The 22,509-nt window shown below is 47.2% G+C and overlaps 1 protein-coding gene across 8 annotated transcripts in view; it reads right to left on the minus strand.

Moving 5' to 3' along the window:
- The window catches only part of LOC144954636 (semaphorin-4A-like), a 169,312-nt gene that overhangs the window by 22,272 nt on the left and 124,531 nt on the right, over nucleotides 1-22,509 (minus strand). For 7 of the 8 annotated variants that reach the window (XM_078885100.1, XM_078885104.1, XM_078885091.1 and 4 more), the window contains 2 exons: nucleotides 2,889-3,049; nucleotides 350-409 (listed from right to left, as the gene is read on the minus strand). In XM_078885100.1, coding sequence (XP_078741226.1) covers nucleotides 350-409; nucleotides 2,889-3,049 — 221 coding nt within the window. Of the gene's footprint in view, nucleotides 1-349; nucleotides 410-2,888; nucleotides 3,050-3,284; nucleotides 3,361-22,509 lie in introns of those variants that run through there. The other variant, XM_078885129.1, reaches the window with a different exon arrangement.

Raw genomic sequence — 22,509 nt, forward strand, 5'->3', positions numbered from 1 at the left:
TTTACATTTCCCAACGCGTGTGTTTAAACAAACGAGGCCCTGAAATGTGAGCGACGCCGTTGACCGTGTGTCTCATTTCAAACCGTGAGCTGGCCAATGCTATGACCGGTTCGGAAGTCAGTCTGCATGAAATTATGAAAGGAGGCCAGCCCACATGGCCCACAACCTACTGAGGCCCCCTCGTGCCGGGTGGGCACGATTAGGCTGCTGTGGGAAGACAGGCAGCTGGGCCCGGGGTAGCCCAGTTTATGAACCGAGCTGGTTTGCTTTTCAGTGGCCGCAACAATCCAAAGTGTGTATCCCCTTTAGTCACGTGTGTGGCTATGAGCGTTGCATCATGCGATCTCACCGTTTCACTTCTGCCCTTCATCACACACTCTTGCTGCTTGGATGACGCATCCCAGTCGACCTGGCCAACGACAAAGCAACGGTCACTCATCCACGTCTCTCGCAGCTATCACATTTTCTAAGTTCTTTCGGTAAAGTCACGTAGAAGGGAAGTAAAAAAAACCATAATAAAATAATTCTCACGACGTTTCGGCCACAACGCAAGCATCCGTCAGCGTCTGACGCTGTCGCCTCGACAGACCTGGTTTTCACCTGAGGACGAAACGTCGTTAGAATTATTTTATTATGGTTTTTATTATTTTTATTTTTATTTTGTTACTTCCCTTCTACGTGACTTTACCAAAAGAACCAAGAAGATGAATCCCTGTAGTCACGAAAGCTTTAAATCGAAAGCCATCACATTGCCGCACACATAAAGTGTGACCTCATAATTGTGCACGTGCTGCACGTTCTCTCTGCTCACGTGAGACTGTAAGAAGGTTTCAGTACTCGACATCTGTGAGAGCTTCAAAGCTCATCAGATTCCTCCAAGATAAATAAAGATTCGGATTCAATACAGAGATTTTTTGGTATGTGAGAAACTGCAGTTCTTAATTTTGTATGTACAACATGTATTCCCAAAGGTAATCAAAGTGGTCTATTATACAACAGTGTATACAATGCAATTGGTACTTGCATTGTTACATTGGTGTGCCTTTTATAAATAGCTCATCAAAATGTGTACAGTCTATTGTATTTATTCAAGTGTAACCAATGCACTGCAGTATCATCCTGGTATGCACATTGTGCGGTGTGTATGTGTATACACGTAGGAATGCATATGTACACACAGCACAGTAAATATTAAATGTGTTATTATAATAATATTCACATAAGTTATGCTCACGTGAGCATAGAGAACATGCAGTGCATGCATAATTATGAGGTTACACAAAATTAATCCATAAATAAACTACACAGACTGGTATGTCATATAAAACCGTACCACAATTTTACTAAATAAATACAATTTTAAATAATTGCTTCCACACCTGCTGCATTTCCACTATTGTGCATTTACATTTACGCAAGTTAAGAGCCAATAAACAAAACCTTTTTCAAACATTTATTCTTAAAAGGAATTCTGTCAAACTTTAAGCAACTGCAAGAACATGTGATGATTAATGTGACATGGCTAAATATTTGCCACGGTGCCCTAACTAGGGCCTAATTGTTTTGAATGAAATCACCGAATACACTGGGCCGGAGCAGCTTCGTCATGTTTGAATCGTACCAAGTGCAAAAATGCCAGCGACGGAAAAAGGGTGGAAAAACAACGTGCAAGTTATATCTAGCGCGAAAATATTGACTTCAAATGAAAGCTCTGTTGCAAAATAGCTGATGTCATGATTGTGTGTGCGAGGCGCACATTGGGAAACGTGGGCCCGGCTATCTTTGCCCCATGCACGCACGTCGTCTGCTACGCGCTCAATTCGAGATGTCAAAACTGAACCGAGTAGACTGCATCTGTACGAATTACGCATGTAGAAATTCATCGATTCATTGAATAAAATCGACTCCTTTGCTCACCATACATCTTGCGTTTATTCATCGAATGCTGCATTGAACATTGACGGAAATTGAATAAAAATTATACACTTACATTCATATTTAGTCTAATGGAACAAAACACATTGTAGCGAGACCAAAACCACTTTACGAACAATACAAATGAGATGACAAAAAACGAGACGACAAACGATGCATTATTAATCACATCACGAGGCAGAATATTGACAATTCATCACATTGTTCGAGGGGTGAATCACCGAATGCCTAATACACCTGCTGTCATAACATTTGTTGTGACGGGTCCTGCTGTTGGCGAGCACCTATTAAGCCTCGTGCCACCTTAGTTTCCCTCGTGGCGATGTTGACCACACAGGCCTATGCACTCACTTGAGGTTGAAGTGGCCTCAAGGAGGCACCAGGCCAGACTGTGGTGCCGATTGCTACTGATGTTGGACAACATCGCCAGGCGTTTGTGAATTCGTATTACGTCGAAATAAGCTACGCAAAATTATTTATGTTCAATTGAAATCAAGCTGCTACTGTAAACAGAAAACAACGTGTAAATCACAGCATACCAAAGCAACGGTGGCTGGTCAAGAAACAATTACATTTGGAAACAATAAGTTGCTCAACGAATAGTAGACATTTTGATTCTAACAATTCAAGTTTTTCTCTCCTTTCTCATTGGGGAGACAGCAACAGGATCGTCCTGCGTCACACAAGGGTGCCAGGGCCATAACTGCACACTTTCAAATCGGCTGCAGTTGATGGTACAGGGGAGGCTTTCCTCAGCCGCCCGTGCAGTCGACTCCCTGTCACTGATCCAAGTCAAAGCTCCTCTCTGCTTATGAGCGACTGCCTCTTCTATTCTCTCTATGAAGTCAACAAACACGCACGGATGTTCAACTTCTTTCGCACCATGCGTAGCCGACCGAGCGCGTCTGGAGATGCGGTTGCATTTTAGACGCCACGGAAGACAAGAAGCTCACCCGACTGTGCGTCTCCTCGGAGATGTTGCTGGGGTTGAGCGAGAAGACGGCGTCGCGTGCCCCGACGTACAACACGTCCCCCTGCTCCGACAGCAGCAGTGTCGAGTAGTTGCTGACGCTGGGCCGCGAGAACGCTCGCAGCCGCCCTCGGCTCTCCATGGCTGCCACGGGAAATAGGGGCGAGGGGGACAGGGGTTAAGGGGGAGACATGAGAAGCGGGTCGGCACGAGAGGCAGCGTTTCGGAGGGGCAATGTTGAGACAACACCCGTTTCTTGCCATCGATTATGCTGACAACTCCGCCTATCCATCCATACATCCATCGGCTCTTCTGATAATTATCCGAGGATAATAGCAGTCACTCGACAGTGCTGGAAACGTTTTAACTGATTATTTACGTTTATCCGTCGCCAGTGGCGGTTTCTCAGGAGCACCGGATTCGTGACTCTTCAAGAGACAGCAGGATGGAAATGACACCCAATTATTCCTCTTGTCCGTGTTCATCTAAGAAAAGCCGTGCAAGCGATAGCGGTAATTTCCACGGAGAGTAGATTTCATCCCATGGCAGCCCTTACACAGCCACGGATAAGAAGGGTATTGCGCTACTCGAGGTCTTAGAACTCATGAATTTCGCATTTTCAAAGTAGTGTAATCTTATTGCTCTATCACGTTCGTGATTATTTATTCCAAATGAGCATAAGGTTGATTTAACCACAGGTATAACCGAGCTGTGCAACGTGTTCGCAAAGTTCACTCAGCATGAATTAGCCAGTGGTACGAAATAAAACGAATTGTAAATTAAAACGCCGCTTTGTGACATTTCCTTTATCCCTCGGGGAAGGTCACGTGGGTGGGTGCTCGATCTCCGGTACCCTCCCTGCGTGGGAGGGGGTGAGGGGGATTGAAGGCCCCACACACCTGCAATGTGTAACTATATATTAAATGAATACAAATGCAAAAAAGTGCATTGGCCGAGTTCCGAGTGCTGGGCAATGTAATGGTGTTCTAATGTCAATGTTCGGAGTGTGTCAGTTACCGCTGTACGAATAAACCAAATTGTAAATTAAAAGCAGGTTTGTGACCTTTCCTTTATCGTTGCTTAGAAAGTAGTTCAAGTAAATTCACTACATTTACGATACATGGATGTATTCCTAATGAAATCCCGTGGAGCGTCATATAATGTGCTTCTTTGCAGAGCAAGTAACGAGCGATAGCAACAACATTCATTCATTAATTCTCGCAGGATTTAAGATTGCACATAGCAAGGCGTCAACATCACAACAAGCGTTCAAGCACATGACTGATCCTACTGCTCCGGCACAGAATATAAGGAAAGGTAGATTTTACGTTGCTGGTGTGACCGCATCAAAAAAAGAATCCACAAGGTGGCAGACTAATGCCACCAGCTCGACATTGTGCAAAGCACTTCCTTGGCGGTGGCGCCCAATCCAGACCAGAGGTCGCAACCGGGTACCCGATACCCGTACCCGGCTGGGTACGAGTACCCGTTTGCGACCCTGGTGCGGCTGGGTACGGGTAGGCCGTGAGTCACTGGTGAGTCACCGTTTGTCACTCATTTCGGGTAAGGTACGGGTAGGGAACGGGAACCCGTACCCGGCCGGGTACCCATTTGCGACCCTGGTGCGACCGGGTACGGGTAAGGAATCAAAACCCGTTTGCGACCTCTGATCCAGACTCGGTGGCAATTCACCTATCCCTCTCCCGAGGATCCGTTGTCGTATCGTGGTGGAGAAGTTTGCGTGCTCCAACGATCCCGAGAGCGACAGCGTCGGCCGCCCATGGGCGTCAAGGTCAAAGGGGATGTTCCAGGCTAAGAGCGATCTGAGAAGTCCTCAGCGGAGGAGGCTGTGGGTGTCTCGATGTCTGTGAAGGCGGACGAAGAAGGCCGCATCTTCTTAAACTGCCACCCTTGTCATTAACCAACACTGCCGTGTAACTGCTCGCAGCATCGCAATCATTAACCGCGATCGGTCTGCTGGTGGATTCAGCCCTTGCCAGGTCGTCACCGTCCCTCACGGTCCCACGGTGCCACAATCCATCTCACTCCGGCGCATGAACAGAAACAAAACTATCGCTCCATCTCTGCTGCGGTCGTGCGATTGGGCGCATTCCCTTCTTTCCCTTTGGATTTCATTCCGTCACCAATCTCGCCTACCAAGAGATCATCCACTTTAGTGACGTGTCCTTCCCAAATCCACTCAACTTGTCTTAACAGTCAACGCGACCGGAAAATGTATGGTAACAAAAAACAAGTTAAGCTTCCCAAGACGTGATCAGGTTTCCTGATACCTGGAGGAGTTTGTTGATTGTCACATAAACCAGAGCCCACTTGGCTTTCCTGGAAAAAATAGGATAAATCCACTTGTGTTGTGCCACTGCCTTTGAAGGGGACACCGAGAAGGGAGTCCCCGCTTTTGTCAACGATCAACGAGGACGATCTGAATGGCTCTTTTCACTCTCCAAAACGACTCGTCCTCTCCCCCCTTTTGTTGCTTTTGAAAACGACGTCCACACGGCACACACTGTGCCCAAGCAACCGGTACAACATCACCAACAAACACGATGTGCCCGTGTCGCATTAAGCAAGGCAGACAATCGTGTTCCGCTCCGTGTTCACTTGTGTGTGCGCGGTAGTGATTAATCATGAAGCGAGTTGTAGGTTTTATTTTTCGTTCACTCACAGAAGGTGCGAGAGTCAGAGAAGCATTACGGAGGAATAACAAGGGGACTTCCCCCCACTGCACGTAGCTGAAGGTCACGTGATCGTTTCTGCCTGGGCTTGCCAATCCACAGCCCTCACGGGGAAACATCCCATCCCCGGCTCTAACACGTTTAACAATGTGATGAGCTTTTATTATCACAGCCACAATTCTAAGAGTCTCACTAACTCAGAATAAATTGTGGCAGTGGCCATCTGAATTGGTAGCCAAAAAAACCAGTGGTGGAAATTCCACGTTCCTATGTTGTGGTGGGTGGTGGGGGGTCAGATGCACTTCTGTGGCCGTCTGGAACACTCTTCCTTCCGATATTAGGAAGGCACTGGGAGCTATGCACTTTTAAATCGAGATTGAAAACGAATTTCTTGAGAACAGTTTTTTGTGTTTAGTTTGTTGTCCTTCCCCCGCACCTTGGCTACGTGCGCTGCGAAAGAAAGTTCAACTTACGTAAGTCAAGTTTTTTTTTTTATTTGACATCGGACAACCACTGTTGTTGACGTTCTACATTTCATTGACCGCTGCGTGACGAGGGGCACCTTCGAGTCGCGCGCTGTTAACCTTGATGCAGCTAATTCGGCTGTGACGGTCCCACCTGATGACGGAGAGACTTGTGTTGCCTCCGAAACGTCGTGATTTTTGTTTTTATTTTATTTTATTTTCATTAATTTTGATGTTTTATGTACGTGATTTTACCGAAAAAAAACCTAAGAATATGATTCCTTGCAGTCACGAAAGCTTCAAATCTAGAATCACGAGCCCTTTCTGCGACCAAGCAAAGGGAAGTGTGTGGTCCGTCGAGGAAATGTTCTTTTAACCGGCAAAAATTATTCTTGCTCCGCTGGGCCCCGAGTGAAGGCGTCGTGGAGGTCAACGCACCAGATACGGAGCGCAGCCTCTTCACGGAAGGACAGCGCCGGCCAACAGGCCATCGTAAAAGATGCTAAAATGGAAATGCAATCTATTATTACCCCCAAAGAATCAACCAACACCCTGATTACACCTGACAAAGGTTCCCACCACGAGATTTGTCATGCATACCATCGGCAAGGCTTTATTTAGATAAAGCGTGGCGGTGGACTGGTGTAACACGTGACAATGCAAGCTCTGGCACTCCTGCTCAACAACACTGCCAAAAAAATGTAAATAAATAAAACGTAAACAGGGTTCAGGGTTACACAACACAACTGCATTGAAATCTTAAACCCATTATTTAGACTTCCCGGTGCTGTGGGTTTCAGATTTAGTTTCACATGAGTTACACACCTGTATGGCTGGCGGAGCAGCAGTGAGGGTGGCTTGACTCACAATAGGAAAGTTGCGACTACAAATTACGGTCATGGGTTGACTCAGCCGATCGTGCTGCCAAGGGTCGATAGAGTCAGTACCATTCCAATGGCAAGTCGAAAGTTGTCATTCTATGGAGAGAAAGGCCGCCACCATGGGGATGTGGAATTCCCGCCACTGCCTCAGCGCTTCCCACAGAGAGGAGTGTTGACCCATTGCTCATTTGAGCAAGGGGACACTGATATTTTTGACATCCACCTTAAACTTGATGGCTCCAAAGACGAGCCTGTTAACCAGGCAGTCATATTAATGAAATGAATCCTCTTCTAACTACGCATCATAAAAACGCATGGCATGAGTGACCTGAACTAAGTCCTCCACCTAGACTGCAGGTTCACATGGGGAAAATGTTTGCCAACATTTTTTTTTTACCTCGGTGAAAGGTCATCGGTTTAGTCTGGTCAAAACGAGCCCCGACTCGACTCCGTACAACAAAAACAACCCAGGTAAATCGTCTTGGTTCTTTCAGTAAAGTCACGTAGAAGGGAAATAATAAAATCATGGGAATAATAATAAAGTAATTATTCTATAACTTTTTATTTTTATTATTTTATTATTTCCCTTCTAAGTGACTTTACCGAAAGAACCAAGAAGACGAATCCCTGCAGTCACGAAAGATTTAAATCGAAACCCAGGTAAAGTGCTGCGACTGACAGACTGGCTCACCGATGGACACGTGCCGTCGAACATTGCAGCAACTCTGAACAAACACCGCGCGCAGGGAAGCGCGTCGCAAGCATTCGTGAAGCCCCGCTGCCTGCCGTCTCCTTGCCACTGCGCTAACTCTGGGGACAATATCTCGCTCCATTGGCACGGCGGGCTCTTCATTTGGCGTGTCGCAACACGCTCGTATCGATTTGTATGCAAATTCCCATCACTTGAAGGCGTGATGCAAGTGCTACTTATTGTCAAAGTACAAGCCGCTCCAGCCCTCCTGCAGCTCGGCAAAAGAATAATAATTAATTAAACAAATCGGTGGAAGAACTACTCAGACTGAGGGTCACACCAAAAGCAATCGTCCAAATTTCCCTTCTGTTGCGCGCAAGGCAAAAGTCCTCATTGAGAATTATTCATCGGCCGCTTTTGTAATAAAGCATAACATCACGAACCCTGCGTTAGTCACGACGTGTCAAGTGTCCATCAAACCACTCAGATTCTTTTTTCAGCGCGTGAATCTGGGTGTGTTGGGCACACGACCATTGGAGGGTGAGTTAGGCTCGGGTCGATCTCACACAGATCAGTGTGCTTGAGACAACGCACTTCAGAAGAAGTCATTCACTACGACCGGCAAATGACAACGCAGGAGGCTGCATTCCGAGCGTTATCCCCAAGTGCGCGTGGTTTTTTGTCCTCACATTTACAGTCGCCTTACAAACGCCAAAGCACCCAGTGAGGATCTATCCATTTCTCGAGCAGAAACCTCCGCGAACAAAAACAATCTAATTCAGACACGGTGGGAGACTTGCTGGAAAACCGAGGAACAATTCTTCGTGTTGTGAAGCCTTGTGCTAACAGTGGCAGAAACGTCACTCACGAGGCCATAACATCGCAAACGCTCACACAAGCCACTCGTCGAACGCCCCTGTCAACGCGTGCGTTAATGCATGCGCGCGGTCCGGTTTAGTGCTCCGTGCATAAGCAGTTTATTTGGCGTTTCTTTACGTGTCCTGAGGCAAAGTAAAATGCATTTAATTCCATTTTTGTTCCAGGGTCATTATCGTCTGGGAGACCATTCATGGCTTTGTGGGGCGGCCGCACGCGCGCGCGCTTCCCAAGCGTCGTAACGTGGTGGTGGTGGTGGCGAGGGACTGTCGTAGTGTGCGTTCCCATCAATGGGGGTTTCAGATGCCCCCGCCTCACCGTGAACACGAAGTACACGAGGTGGGGGCGGGGGGGGGGGAAAGAGACGTTATTTGGCCGAGATGGACGGTTGTTTATTCCGTACGCGTCCAGCTACCGCTGGCAACACGACAATTTGTTGCTTAAAAATAAAATATAAAGAGCGATAGAAGCAAAAAAATACCAAAAACTAATTATCGCGGCACCAAAGAACACACCACCCGTGAGGTGATGGGAACACCGATTGTTGCCTTTCAGAACAAATTTTGTGAAATAAATTAACAAACACATTTTCCATTCAAGTTTATGAACACGTGCCTGGCATTACATAATTTCTTTTTCAATACAGAAATTGCTATCATGGCTGTAGTTTCAGAGTTAAATGAGTATTTCACCAACTTGACGAATATAATTACAGAGTGTCCTTATTTTACTAAACAGTGAAATGTGAAGGCCTGTATCGTGAACTCAGTCTCTGTGAATGTAGTGCCACGGCTTTATCGCACTTTTAGCTCTGGGATTCTTGGTGTGGAATTTTATGCTGGCGTTCGTCAGCATAGGCATTGCAAATGAAGCTGGCTGTAATTGCGGTACCGATTTATTTTAAGTGATTCAAGTTGTTGTGAATACAATCCTGCAGGATAACTTGAGCATTATTTCCGGGACTAGCAATGAAGCCTCATGCATAAGCAAATTCATAATGCAAGTGCATGGTATTTGTACTACGATTAGGAATTGGTTACTTAAAACAAACACGTTGCATACGTCCCTTTGTCAATATGCTGCTGGATGAAGGCCCCTCTATGCCGTGTTGGTAATGGTGCGGGTGTTTGACCATACTTCACCATGCTGGCAAGTGTGGGTTGGAGAAAAGGGGACCCAGGGCAGGTTCAGATATCGATCACCACTGATGTTAACCGTAGCTGGGAACCCAACTTAGTTAACTGGGATCCTAAAAGCGCAGGGTGCCAAATATAAATATACAACTGCACGGTAATGACTGCGGCCCATTATCATAATCACACTTACTTTAATCAGACTTACTTTCCCTGTAAAGGACACATTCCACGCTCGCACTGGTGGTGCCCAGAAACTCACAAAGATTAGGACTGCAATACCGAGCAGAATAACCACAGCGGTGTTTTGGGACCGTTGCCGAGCCCGCGTACCCACGACGAGTTCCACATCACGACCCCACCCACAGCATGAGAAAAACGGCGGTGGACGTATCCATCACGGGGGGGGAGGGAGGGCCTGGGAGAGTCGTCAGCGTGGTGAAGTGGGCACAGCGGGGGTAGCCTGGGGTCCCCAACCGACTGCTCTATCATCACACGCCAAGATAGAATCTAGCGCAGGTCGCATCCAACCAAGGGGCCAACATATTTGAAAAATTGGCGTGAGCTTTTCAGCCCAGCGAACGCAGGTTGGCAAAAGCTGGTGGCCCCGAGGTTATCGGAAGCAGGGCACACGCCGTTGCCGTGTTGGGACTGCAGCTCGCCCGCTGTGCCGGGAACTTTTAGGGAGGTATGCAGGTCATGGGGGTTCGATACAAATCCTGACACCTGCTGTATATTCGGAGTTTGCGGTGTCTCTCTGCCCGTAGTTACGTGGATTTTTCTCCGGGTCCTCTGGTTTTCCCCCCACATTTAGAATCAACATCACGTATTTAGACTATTCGTTGAGCTACCATTGGTGGCCAGGTCGCTTCTTTAAAAAAGCTATATAGCTCAGTGGATCTTATTACCTGGTAAAATAAGAAATATTAATAGTAGAAATAGCCAGCACATCACTCTACGATGCGGGTGCCCATCTCCCCCCCCCCCCGCAGTGTCCCCTCTCTCCTGCTGGCTGGTGCACTTTAGCGCAAGCCAGTTACGAGAGTCACAAGGAGAGTTCAGCTTCTCGGCCTCACGTTCTACCCCATCGTGGAATCCAATCCCTCTTCCACTTGCATCCGCCCCTCCCCCCACCACCCCCACTACTCACCTCCACCCATCCCCCCCTCCCCCATTTCACAATCCCCAGATAAGCTTCTCAACAGGGGCACCCTTTCCACAAGAAAAGATTACAATAATTTAAGTACCATTACATCCCATTAAAAAAAAACATTTGATTAGAGCACAACTTTTACGTTGTGTTGAAATTATGTTAATCCTCCAAGAAGGCGATAGCATTTCAGCCCCCCCCCCACCCTTTATTCAATGTTTTGAGCCTTGGACCTGCAGGGTGCTGCACAATTGTAAGCTCCCATTAGTACAAATTCCTCGCTCTGCCATTCAGCAATGATTGCTTTCACCGCAGCAGCGTTGGTAATTGAAGAATAAAACAAAGCCAGAGAATGGCAAAACAAAGTGACTGTGCTTATGTTGCATTGCATTGCCTATGTATGGACGAAACACTGCAAACATAAATCCAAAACGTAGGTGTCACTGGGATGCGTTCTGCATGGACTATGGGTAAATACACCACATTCGTCAATAAAGCTCCTCGGAGAGGCTGCCATTGCTGCGGAACAACATTTGCTACAAAACTACGCGGAATTTCAAGGAGGCACATCAGCAAATCAAAATTGTGACAAAAAACTGAGCCGCAAACAAATGTGCACGTGTCTGCTGTAGCGGTGCCACCTCATGAAGGTCGCTTGTGTTGCGATCGAAACGTCGCGATTTGTTTTATTTTATTATCTAACTACGTGACTTTACTGAAAGAACCAAAGCGTACGTTTCTTCCTGCTTAGGTGCAAGATAGTGGTGCAAAGAGATCACACAAATAACAATCCGGAACCCTTGCGCGCAACACACATCTACAATACCTGCACCGGGGCAGCAAGGTTTTTTTTTATTTTTGGCACCTAACCTGACCTCACCCCGACTGTTCCAGATTTTTTTTTTAAGTGTCTTGGTTAACCAGCCGTCCAAATCCACACTCGGTGAACCCACTCTAAGCCACGAGCCCTCTCTCTCTTTCTCCGATTGGTTGTTTTCGTTACAGCTCACTGTACACATAGCTGTAGCCGCTGCAAGACTTGCAGAAGCAACTAGCCAGCAATAGTTTTGAAATCTGTGCCAATGAAACGTACGTGTGCAATGAGACACACACACACGTGTGCGCACACACTTAGAAAAAACACACATAGATTTTTTGAGACAAGGTATTGCTTTTTGCAATCTACCGCAAAACCACACCATGGTGAAAACAAAATTCTTTGAACAAATGGCAAATCTGATAAGAGAAGCAGTTTTTTTTTGGTTGTTGCTCCCATTCTCGCTTCTCTTTTTTTGTAGAAATACCGCATTCAGCAGGTGCAGGTTTCACAAAAATATAGCATCGCCTGGTGATGACATGTGTGATGTGCAATAATAATAATAAGAGAGCCTTGCTGCAGGCAGCCCTGAGATCATTCTCGCCGTACACTGCGAGACTTTGTAGTTGGATGACTTTATTTTTGGCTTCGCATTTCCACCGAAGGATCACGCCAAAGCGTCTTTGGTTCACAGAGACAACTGTGGACAGAGTTCACCTCCTGCTGGCAGCCCGGAGCCAGAAGCGGACATTCCACAGTGCCATGGCAGCGGCCAGTACTTGCAAAGGATGAACGCTGTTTACATCCGACGAAGCCCTGAAGTGATGATAGGCCCAGTCAAACCTCAACATGGGATTTTGAACTCCTAACCTTCCATTTGCAGCAAGTCAAGCGCTCTCACCACCACGGTGCCACCTGGCCCGAGACTTAACCCTAAAAATCCCAAATAAGCCTTAGGTTTGGCTTGGGCGGCGTTTACCGAGCCATAGAGCTTAAACATGCTGCCCACAAAAATGGGAAAACAAACCGATGGTTAATAACTCGCAATCCCTTATTGCACAACCTGCGTGTTGTTGATGCAAAAACCGGGCGCGTTGCAATGGTTCACCACCACGTGAGGTACGCAAGTGGCGAATCCAGTCAAGAGGTTGACTACATTTGATATTGTTTTGTCATCTCATTTGTATTGTTTAAATTTTTTGTCTCGTTTGTATGCTTTTCTTTGCTCAATCAGTCTAAATCTAACACTAGCACCGTACATGATTTGCATGAATAAATCAATTATTATATGCATTGTTCAATGCGTAGGCAGTTAGCGTAAAGGTCATTGATGGGCCGTGCATTGTTATACTGGCCTAGTGAGCACAACACAAGTCCAGGAAATGGTAAAATTACTTCAAATTAAAAGGGAGCCACATGTTTGACCACATAGTGTAACTCATTATGCAACGTGCACATTGTTAAAATGGTAACTGACGAAATATATTGGTGCAGGAGCCACTCTAAATGTCTTGACACTGGCTTTCCGAGACAAATAAAGGATATTACATAAGCAGATCATGTAGCCCCATAGTCGGAGCACTTAACTCACTTTTGGAAGGTTGAGAGTTCAAACATCAGTTGGTGGCCAACTTAGACTATTGTTATTTCAGGGTCGACAATAACTATGATATTTATTTTTCCGTGAATTCAACGTAAAATGGCTCCCACCATGAGAATGGGGAATTCCCAACACTGGCTCAGAGCCACAAACAGAGGAGTGCATTGCCCAATTACCCCAATACTCTTTGGAAAGGCAAGGAAATTTGACTTTGGTTTAATTTAGATGATGGAACAAGCCGATGGCTTAGGGATAAATATCAATCACTTCGAAAACTGGATTGACCGCACCTAAGGTGGGCCCACTTCTCCCTGCCAGGCGGAATGCGCACGGGCCGCAGCCTCAACTCGCCCGAGCATGCAAATTCAACTTCCGTTCAATGACACAGGGGGGGACATGGGAGGGCCATGACTGGAATCCCGGGCCAGAAGAGACTCCGCTTTCCTCTTGAGTCACGGCGATGACAGCAGGAGTGAGACCTCAACCAGAATGACTCATAGAAGTCAAGAAAATTAAGAGGAGGTGGACACATCCCCTACACCTGCGGGTGCCTTCATCGTCCCCTTGCGTTGCAAGACCGATCTGTCGCATCGCAGAGGAGAGGGCCAAGCGGTGCACCCTGCGCACTGCAGGCAAAATGCTCCCACTCTTGAGGGGCGATTAGCGAAATTGTTTCATGCTCGACCAGATAGGCTGAAAGAGGCACGCATGTAGTACAATGTGGATTCATTAAAGTTATAGGAGGCAACTAAAGCTACGAGGAAGGGACAAGCATCGTTGGGGAGGATTGCTCACAATCCACCGAGCCTGAAGCACGCATCACGGTAACAAAAACTCAACGGCATATCGCGTAGTAGCCCCAGCAGTGGATAGATCGTGGCGTGTAATGATTTTGGCGATGGTGAAGGCTCGTGCCATTAAATACATGTTTTGAAGGTTTCAACTTCGCAAGCAAATTCCAATCCACCGCAGGCTTTAAAAGGAGGGCTCTGATCAACAGTTGGTGTGGTCTGGGACTTGTTGCTTTGCTGCCTTGCCCAAGCTTGTATGTATGTTGAACTTCTTTCGTACCGTACATAGCCAACCATGCTAAACAGAGCTTGTATTTGGTGTTGACAAATCGGAAAGAATGTATGTGTACTTGTGCAATTGGTATTTTCATACTTTGTTTGTTTATTTATTACCTTTTCTCTCTCTTGCTCTTAGACAGTGTTTTGTGTTGTTTGTCCATGTAACTTGCCGACGACCCTGCACGCCTACTCGACATCTGTGAACAAGGACTCCGTAGCTTCATGAGATTCATCCTCCAGACTAAACAAAAGATTCCGATTCCGATACTTTTCGTGACCCGTGCCTCACAGTCATCAGGGGAAGAGGGAAGCGAAGAGGAGGCCGTTTTGGAGAAGTAAGATGCAGGGCAGAGCTTATAAGGAAGCAATGGTGCAGCGGAGGTGAAAATCGAAACGGCGTGGAGGAATAGGTCACGCTGACCAGGAACCGAGCGCGACAGTGGCTCCCACTTAAGTATTTATTTAAAATGCACCCAATTTGTAAAAAAGGCGTTACATTTAAAAGGCTTTAAAAAAAAGAGTGCATTATACTCGCAGAATAGCACTTCTCATCAGTGTACACCGCGCACACTCCTTTTTGATGACTATAACAAATACCCACATTTCTCCCCACCACAAGCGATTTGTAAACCTAACCACATATTGCGCGTCTTATTGCTCAGCAGGCAGACAAAGTGGGCGCATGAAGCGGCTCGCGCTTAATAGTTTTTTTCCTTCGGATTAGGGTCTGGGCTCAGTGTCAATAGAACCACAGCCATGTGCCAGCTTCCACGTAGCCGATTCACCACTGGCCAGCACCGCATGCTATACACCACCGGTTCATTCGTTAACTTAATAATAATAATTTACATGCCGTTGCCAATCCACTGCCAGATGAAGGCTTCCTTGTTGCTGTGTCAACCATTGGGGTTATACGACGACACCAAGCGTCGGTGCGGGGGGCGGCGGGGAGAGTGGGGGGGGGGGCCCAAAACTGGTTCAGAAATTTGGCACCGATGTTAGCCGTGGCAGGGAATCGAACTCGGGTAGCCAGGTTCAGACGCTAACTGCTGGGCCACCGCTCAACCACGATTCTCGTTTACATATCTGCATTTTCACTCCAGACACACGACACTTGCGCACAATCAGGAGTACGGGTAATTTGATTATAACTTTGCGGAAAACCAATCACGGTGAAATCCCCCCGTCTCCCCTCTCTTTGCTCTGGGCGCCACAACTTCTGCGAAATCCCGGCCATACCCACCACCAATTAATGAACTTTCCACTGTGGTTTCAGGGAGCGGCCGGCTGCATGTCTCTGCTCCATTAGTACTATTCGCCATCTCGTTGCGCCCGTGAACATACAAAGGGAGATTACTGTACCTTTGTTTCCCACCAAATGTAAAAGATGTGCATAGCAACTGCGTGCAGTGCGTTGGCGTTGCTTGGAGGTGCACTAATTCTTCCTGTTTGTTTTTGCGCAATAAACGATTCTTAAGAAAACACCGCAAACTGGCTCGCTTGCGCATTCACTTGCACCTCGGGTGTGTGTGTGACTACGTCCTTCCAAGTGAGTTTCCTGGGCTAGTTCACCGCAGATATATTGTTAACACTGCGTCAGCTTTACCCAAACAGAGTTCAGCCTTTCAACCAAATAAAATCAATAGATTAATGTTTGAAAAGTCAGGGCACGCTGGTCCGCCTCTCTGCTCAATTGAATTTGAGGCAATGCTCATCTCTGTTCGTGGTGGGAAAATCCACATTACCGATTTGTTTTAATGTCACGGCTAAATACATGTAAGTATACATCACCATGAATGATGGGGTGGTGTAGTTTAAAGTTCATTCTTGGCAACACCTACATTTATACACTTATTCTCACGATACCCTTGCGTGAAATAGTTTATGGGGAGAAATTAATATTACACGCACAACAGCCTGATCTGAGAGCCACCCTGTGTTGTTGTTTTGAGCTAACAACTATAGTCATGGACCTGTACGTTGAACTTCTTTCGCACAGTACATAGCCAACCGTGCTCATCGGAGGTGCAGACACAGGCGAATATGTTAGCTTATCTATCCCTGGTCTTAAGCAAATATAAGCAGAGCTTACTTGTATATATCTCCAGATGTGGGAATAAAAAGTTATATTTTATAAGCTTTCCAGGCTAAAATTATCAAGCATTTAAGAATCAAAATCAGAATATTTATTGATAGTGGAGGAATCTGATGAGCTCCAAAAGCTCTTTCCCACAGATGTCCATTTGTTAAAGCAAGCAACCTCTGGACTGGTTTCTACATAATGGCCATCACAAGCAGAGTCCGACTTGTTTGACAAAAGCATGTGATACAGCTGGGTAGGATGGGCATAGCTGTGGTTAGAGCAGCAGACTGCAACTGGAAGGAGGCGAAGCACAAATCATGATTGTGGGTGAATTCTATCCTCCCTCTGGTCTCTGAAAAACGAGTTACACTTTGTCTTAAGTCAGCACTGGTGATCCTCAGTCAGGCTGGCAATGTGGCATTGCCACCACTGCCACCACTGCCACTGGAGATGAGCGTGATCAAATTCATCTTCTTGGTTTTTTCGGTAAAGTCACGTAGGAAAACCTGAAGATGGCTGCTTGCGTTGTGGCCGAAACGTCGTGAGAATTGTTTTATGTTTTATTTTTATTATTTTATTACTTCCCTTCTACGTGATTTTACCGAAAAAACCAAGAAGATGAATTCCTGCAGTCACGAAAGCTTTAAATCGAAATTTAAAACGTGATCAAATTGTTTAACTGCCCGTGAAGATGTTGCGACTTCACTTGAATTGTCGTCCGAGCAGCGGCGCTGCCGATACCAGAAAATGACCGACATAGAACGTCCATCCTTTGACTCTCGACCTCCACGCGGCGCTCGGAGCCGCTAATTGCGCTCGCGTGTTCCACAAGAGTCCCCCGTGCCACCCCGTTGTTGCAGCCTCAACGCGAACGGAAGCAATACGAGTTCCGTGTCCACGTATTCGGTGTGCGTGCGTGCGAGCGAGCAGGCTCAGGACATCACGTGCTGCCTCCTCCCTCCTCCCCCGCGTCGCGTTTGATGGAACGATTGTCCCATCCCCGTCCCACGCATGGCGATCCCTCGCCCGCGGCGGTGGGGGGTGGCGGCAGCGTCAGCGGCACGTGCACCCGTGTGGTGTGGTGGTGGTGTGGTGGGGGTAGTGGTGTGGTGGTGTGGTAGGGGTGGTGGTGTGGTGGGGGTGCCCGGGCCTGGCCCGTGTCACCGCACGCACTCCCCTACCCCGGTATTTTTCACGAGCAAAACAAAAAGAGAGCACGCCACAGTAGAAGCCCGCATCACCGGTAAATAACTAACGTATGGTTTGCATACCAAAGGATAGGTTTTTGAATCGGCGTCGGCGAACATTTATTGCACTCACGAATTTAAATAAATCGCCATGCAGTCCAGCCGATATCATTGATATCATCAGCCACCATCACCCACTGCTGAATGAAGGACTAACAACTTTGTATCCCAAGCCATCGCCATCCCTCACGGCGCCACCGTGCAGCAATCCACACGAGCCGATCTCATCGTTCCATCTCTGTGGCGGACGCAATCTCTCCGGCGTGTTCCCTCGTCGAAAACAGTGCGAGACCAGAGGACGCCAAAAGGCGAACACAGCACATGTACTACCAGAGCACGTCAACCACAACTACGTGTGGTTAATGCAGACATGATTCCTTGCAAAAGGTTTCTGTTTGGTGTTTTAACATCTTGACACCCGTTTTATTGCCACAAAGGGTAAAACCTATTCTTATATTACGATGCCTCAAACTCGCATACCTTCTCTACGGCCAATATACATCGAGTAAGTGCACAAGTAAGTAAAAATAACCAATTTTGGTGCTGGAAATTGAAATCCCCAAGGGATGCTGGAGCCAGAAGCTTGAAGTAACGAGTTGTGTGGGGGCAGCCTGGAAGGAAGCAGTTAGGCTCGACGGTGTCCCGATCGGAGGAGAAAAGTGAATTGAACTGCAGCCAACAAGACCCCCCAGGCTCTGATAAAAGTCACTGTGACCCATGCCCCCCCTCGCCCGCTCGCCCTTGAGGAGTCACAACAGTTGCCCGTCAGCTCGACCTTCGATTCGCGGTCACGGATCCGTGTTTGCAGAGTTGGGAATAAACAACAAAAGATTATCCTGCAACGAAGGTAAGGCAACAACCCGGTCACACTCCCCCTCCCCCCTTCCGCAGCATTGCTTACTCGGCAAAGTGAAAAGGAACAGGTGACGGCTACTAGAACCATGGTCCTTGAACGCTTCGCGATCCTAACGGAGGCGACGCGTTCTTTATTGCAGTTAGTCAAGCGTTGTCCGGGAGCGCGTTCTGAAACCCCACACAGGGAGAAGGAAGCTTGAGTAAGAAAACAGCGAGACGCGTGATTCATGCACCCCGCCCCCCTCCCACACAGAGCTGGATCTCACCATTAACCTGGCAGTCATTTAAACAAGCTCGTTCCACACGTGGGGGTCATGCGCCCGACTACACAAGCCAACTTGCGCAACCGCGGAGTGGAAACAATTCCACCGCGCTCATTCAATGGAGTGACTCGATCTACCATTCAACCATCCGCCGATTCGCAAACTATCACGTGGCTCACGCAAATGCAAAGCCAAAGGAGCAGCCCCCGGAATGTCCTGCTCACGAGCCACTGCTGACGGAAGGGCCTCCACAGGAGGGGGTTCTAGAGAGCCCCCCCCCGTAGAGGGCACATTGGCCAACTCTTTCCATGCTGCCCCCATACATTTTGGAAGAGGTTGGAGTACACGCACACTTTACTCCGCCAGGCATGGCCTGCCAATCGAAAGATCACGGTGGTGGTACCCATTTATACTGCGGGATGGACAAGGGCCGGGTGCGATTGAAGAAACGATTGCATTGCTTTAACCGCCCTGCCGGTAGTTTGAGTCTAACGGCGACCTCTGGGTTGCACACCGAGTGTAGCAAGCATCATGTCTGATGGAAGCGTTCACATTTTTAGACGGAATGTAGAATGTGGATGCTTAGGCACTGTTGGTTGTGGAGAACTGGCCAAGTCGGTTTCCCTATTTAAAGAATTCTATATCTGCCAGGTGATGGTAAAGAAACCACTCATACTGGGTCAACTCAAATGCAAATATCGGTCGTAAATAGCTTGCGCTGAAAAGCGCGACAAAGCAAACACGAGAAACCACTCGAGTGGTTCTCACGTTGTGAAGGATGGCTTCCCAGACAAGTTGAACCGCCCGGCAAAGCACCTTTTTATATATTTTTGGACTGAATTCACTGAGCATCAGCAGAGCTCAAAGTCTAAATGCCTGGACAAGTTAAAATAATTTCAGTTGAAATGCAAAATGCAGCCAAGTCTCCCATCCTGTACTTTGAATAACACCACGTTTAGGTCTATGCTCTAGCAGATGTCATCAGTAACAAGAGACATGTTTACCTCCACGTGCTTGACTCGCAAAAGTCAGGCCAGCAGTTAAAAACTCTGGTCGGGGATTAACTTAGCCCTTAACCTCTCCAGGGCTCATAAAACGTGCCAATTATTTTTGACAAGTCACCCGTGGGTCATTCTTTGGCCAGTCTGGTCACTGCCATGGCAATGCAGAATTTTCCCCATTGGCTCAGGTCCACCTATGAAGATGACACGACTGGATTTCTTGTTTGGGTATGGAGGTTATTTGGATATTTAAAACAAATATTTGAAATTGAATTCAAATTGTCTCCCTGCTCCAACGAGTCCCCATTCCATTTAGCAAATCTGCTCTCGTGGTCCAAATTCCATATTCCTTTGGCAGGGGATAATAATTCTGACAAGTGTGTATGTCTGCCCTCGTGAAGAACTAAAGAAAGGTTTCAGTGATGCTGTTGTATGTATGTTGAACTATTTTTGAACCACACGTAGTCAACCGTGCTACCCAGAGGTGTGGGGGAAGGACAAACTAAACACAAAAAGCAATTCTAAAGAAAAGAGTTTTCACTCTAGATTTAAAAGTGCACAGCTCCAGTGGCTTCCTAGTATCATAAGGAAGAGCGCATTCCAGACGGCCGCAGAAACGCATCTGAAAGCGCGCGACGCAATGGCCTGTTGAGAAAAGATTGCAAATCAAGTCACGTGATGACTACAAGGACTCACAAGAGACGGACAAAAGTCAACCACGGGGTGGAGACTGAGAGAAGGCAGATAAATTCAGAGGAAGACAGTGGAGAGGGGCTGGCGACAGCCATGAGATGAAATCACCGAGTTTGGAGGCTACGGCTGGACAGGAGTACCGAAGGAAGAACAAATGGGGGGGGGGAGGAAGAGGCTTTTTTGCAGCAGTGGGAAGAAGCTGCAGCCGAAAACTAAAAAACAACCAATCTCACGCGCTATAAAACAACGTGGAAATTGATGCCTTAATCTGAAATTTTAAGCCGTCGTCGGGTTCGCATGCGACGTTGGGGAGGGGCTATTCTTGGCCGAGCGAGCCGATTTGCGTGACAGTAAACAACGCGCTCGTCTGTGTGCAATGCTGCCTTGGCTCCCCCTCTCCTTTTCAGGGCCGTTTTCAGAACGACAAACAAAATAAGAAAGGCACAAAACTTATATATATAAAAAAGCCCTCATCCAGTGTTAAGGCTATTGACATATACCCTTTATACAGTGTGTTTGAGTGGTTTCATTTCCTTTTTCGATGACAAAAAAAGATTTTCCTGGCACGATTCAAGAGTAATTTTTAAGTTATATAATGTGATCACAGTGAGGCATCAACAGGGCACAAGATGATGGCAAATGTCCCCTGGTTTGTGCCAAGAAACGTGCGGATTATTGGAGCAATCCACCTCCCCTATTTCACAATCGGGGCATTCCTCTGCATCAGAGGTTCTCAACATTTAGTCTCCACACCTCCACGGAACATCTCGGTATCTCTACCTATCAATGGATGTGTGGTGGATTAACCATTTCAATGGCTACAATTGTCGAGGATGGAGGAACGGACTGAGTAGGACAAAGAATGGGAAGAAGGAACCCTCCTCTTATCTCAAAAAGATTGACGACCCCCTCCCTGACCTGCCCATGTCAGCCGGTGTGGGAATTGGTCGTGGCGCTATCAGTAAACGGCAAGAACTGCAGAATGCTGCTCTGGAGCAACAGCAGGAGCAATAAAGTACTCGCACAGCGCTGCTCCGCTACCATGAGTGCCGTCATCCACTGCATAGGGCAGCATCCCTCACTCCACACGCTCATTCATATGGAATTGGTCATACATCCTACAAACACGACCCCTCCTCAAAGAGTCGCGAAACTCAGCGTTGCTTATCTGAGTAAATCGAGGGCATTGTTATTATAATAATTGTTATTTGGGTGGAAAAATGTATCGATTCGTAAATATTTAAATCTTAAGGTGGCAATGAACACATAGAATGAATGAACGTGTAGGAATTAATGCCATTCAATTTTCACGCGTGACATAAATAATCGGTTCCATCTGCCCCTACAGCCACTGGGCGCGCTAACATTCAACGTGATGTAAAATAATGAACGGACTCGTAGCTCGAATCGTGACCCACATAATGAGCTGAGATGAGACTGGAGAAGGAGTGTCAGGGCAAGGCACATGTCAGACCTTTAACAATGATTCGTCACGGTTTCTTGACTGCATCTGCCCTTTAATGAATGGGGCGTTAAGTAAAAACATGTTTTTACTGCAACCCTTGATAATAAATGTATCCCCGGTCCAACTCCCTCCCGTGAAACACCACCCATTCCAATAAATCTTTCTAATGGTTGGAAGATCTCGTAAAAGCCGTCAAGCACACAAACACTCCCTGCTTTTGCGTCGTTCATTCTCGAGCACACAGGGCGATGGCATCCAGCAGTGGATTGCTCATGGCACGCGATTAATCCACCTCTGTTTGTCAGATGTAGTCCATACCACCCAAACCCTTCTTCTTCGATCCCCATTTTCTCTCCGCCCCTTCGTAGCGAACGTTTTTGGTCCCACCTCGCAGGCTTTTCTCGCGCACAAACATCTCTGCTTCTCATCGTTTCCTTTCACAGCGGTCGGGGTGTAAATGTGGCATGCTTTGTGCTCGGTCAGATAAGTGGGTGCACCTGTGCACAATCCCAACAACAGAGCGCCATAAAGCAAGCTAGCGGAGTCTCATGCATTGCCCAACTTCACGACGACACAGATAAACAACGTGTTATTCGAGTAGCAAAATCTAATCTTGTTGCAC

Source organism: Lampetra fluviatilis, chromosome 3 (assembly GCF_964198595.1).
Source record: "Lampetra fluviatilis chromosome 3, kcLamFluv1.1, whole genome shotgun sequence".
NCBI lineage: Eukaryota > Metazoa > Chordata > Hyperoartia > Petromyzontiformes > Petromyzontidae > Lampetra > Lampetra fluviatilis.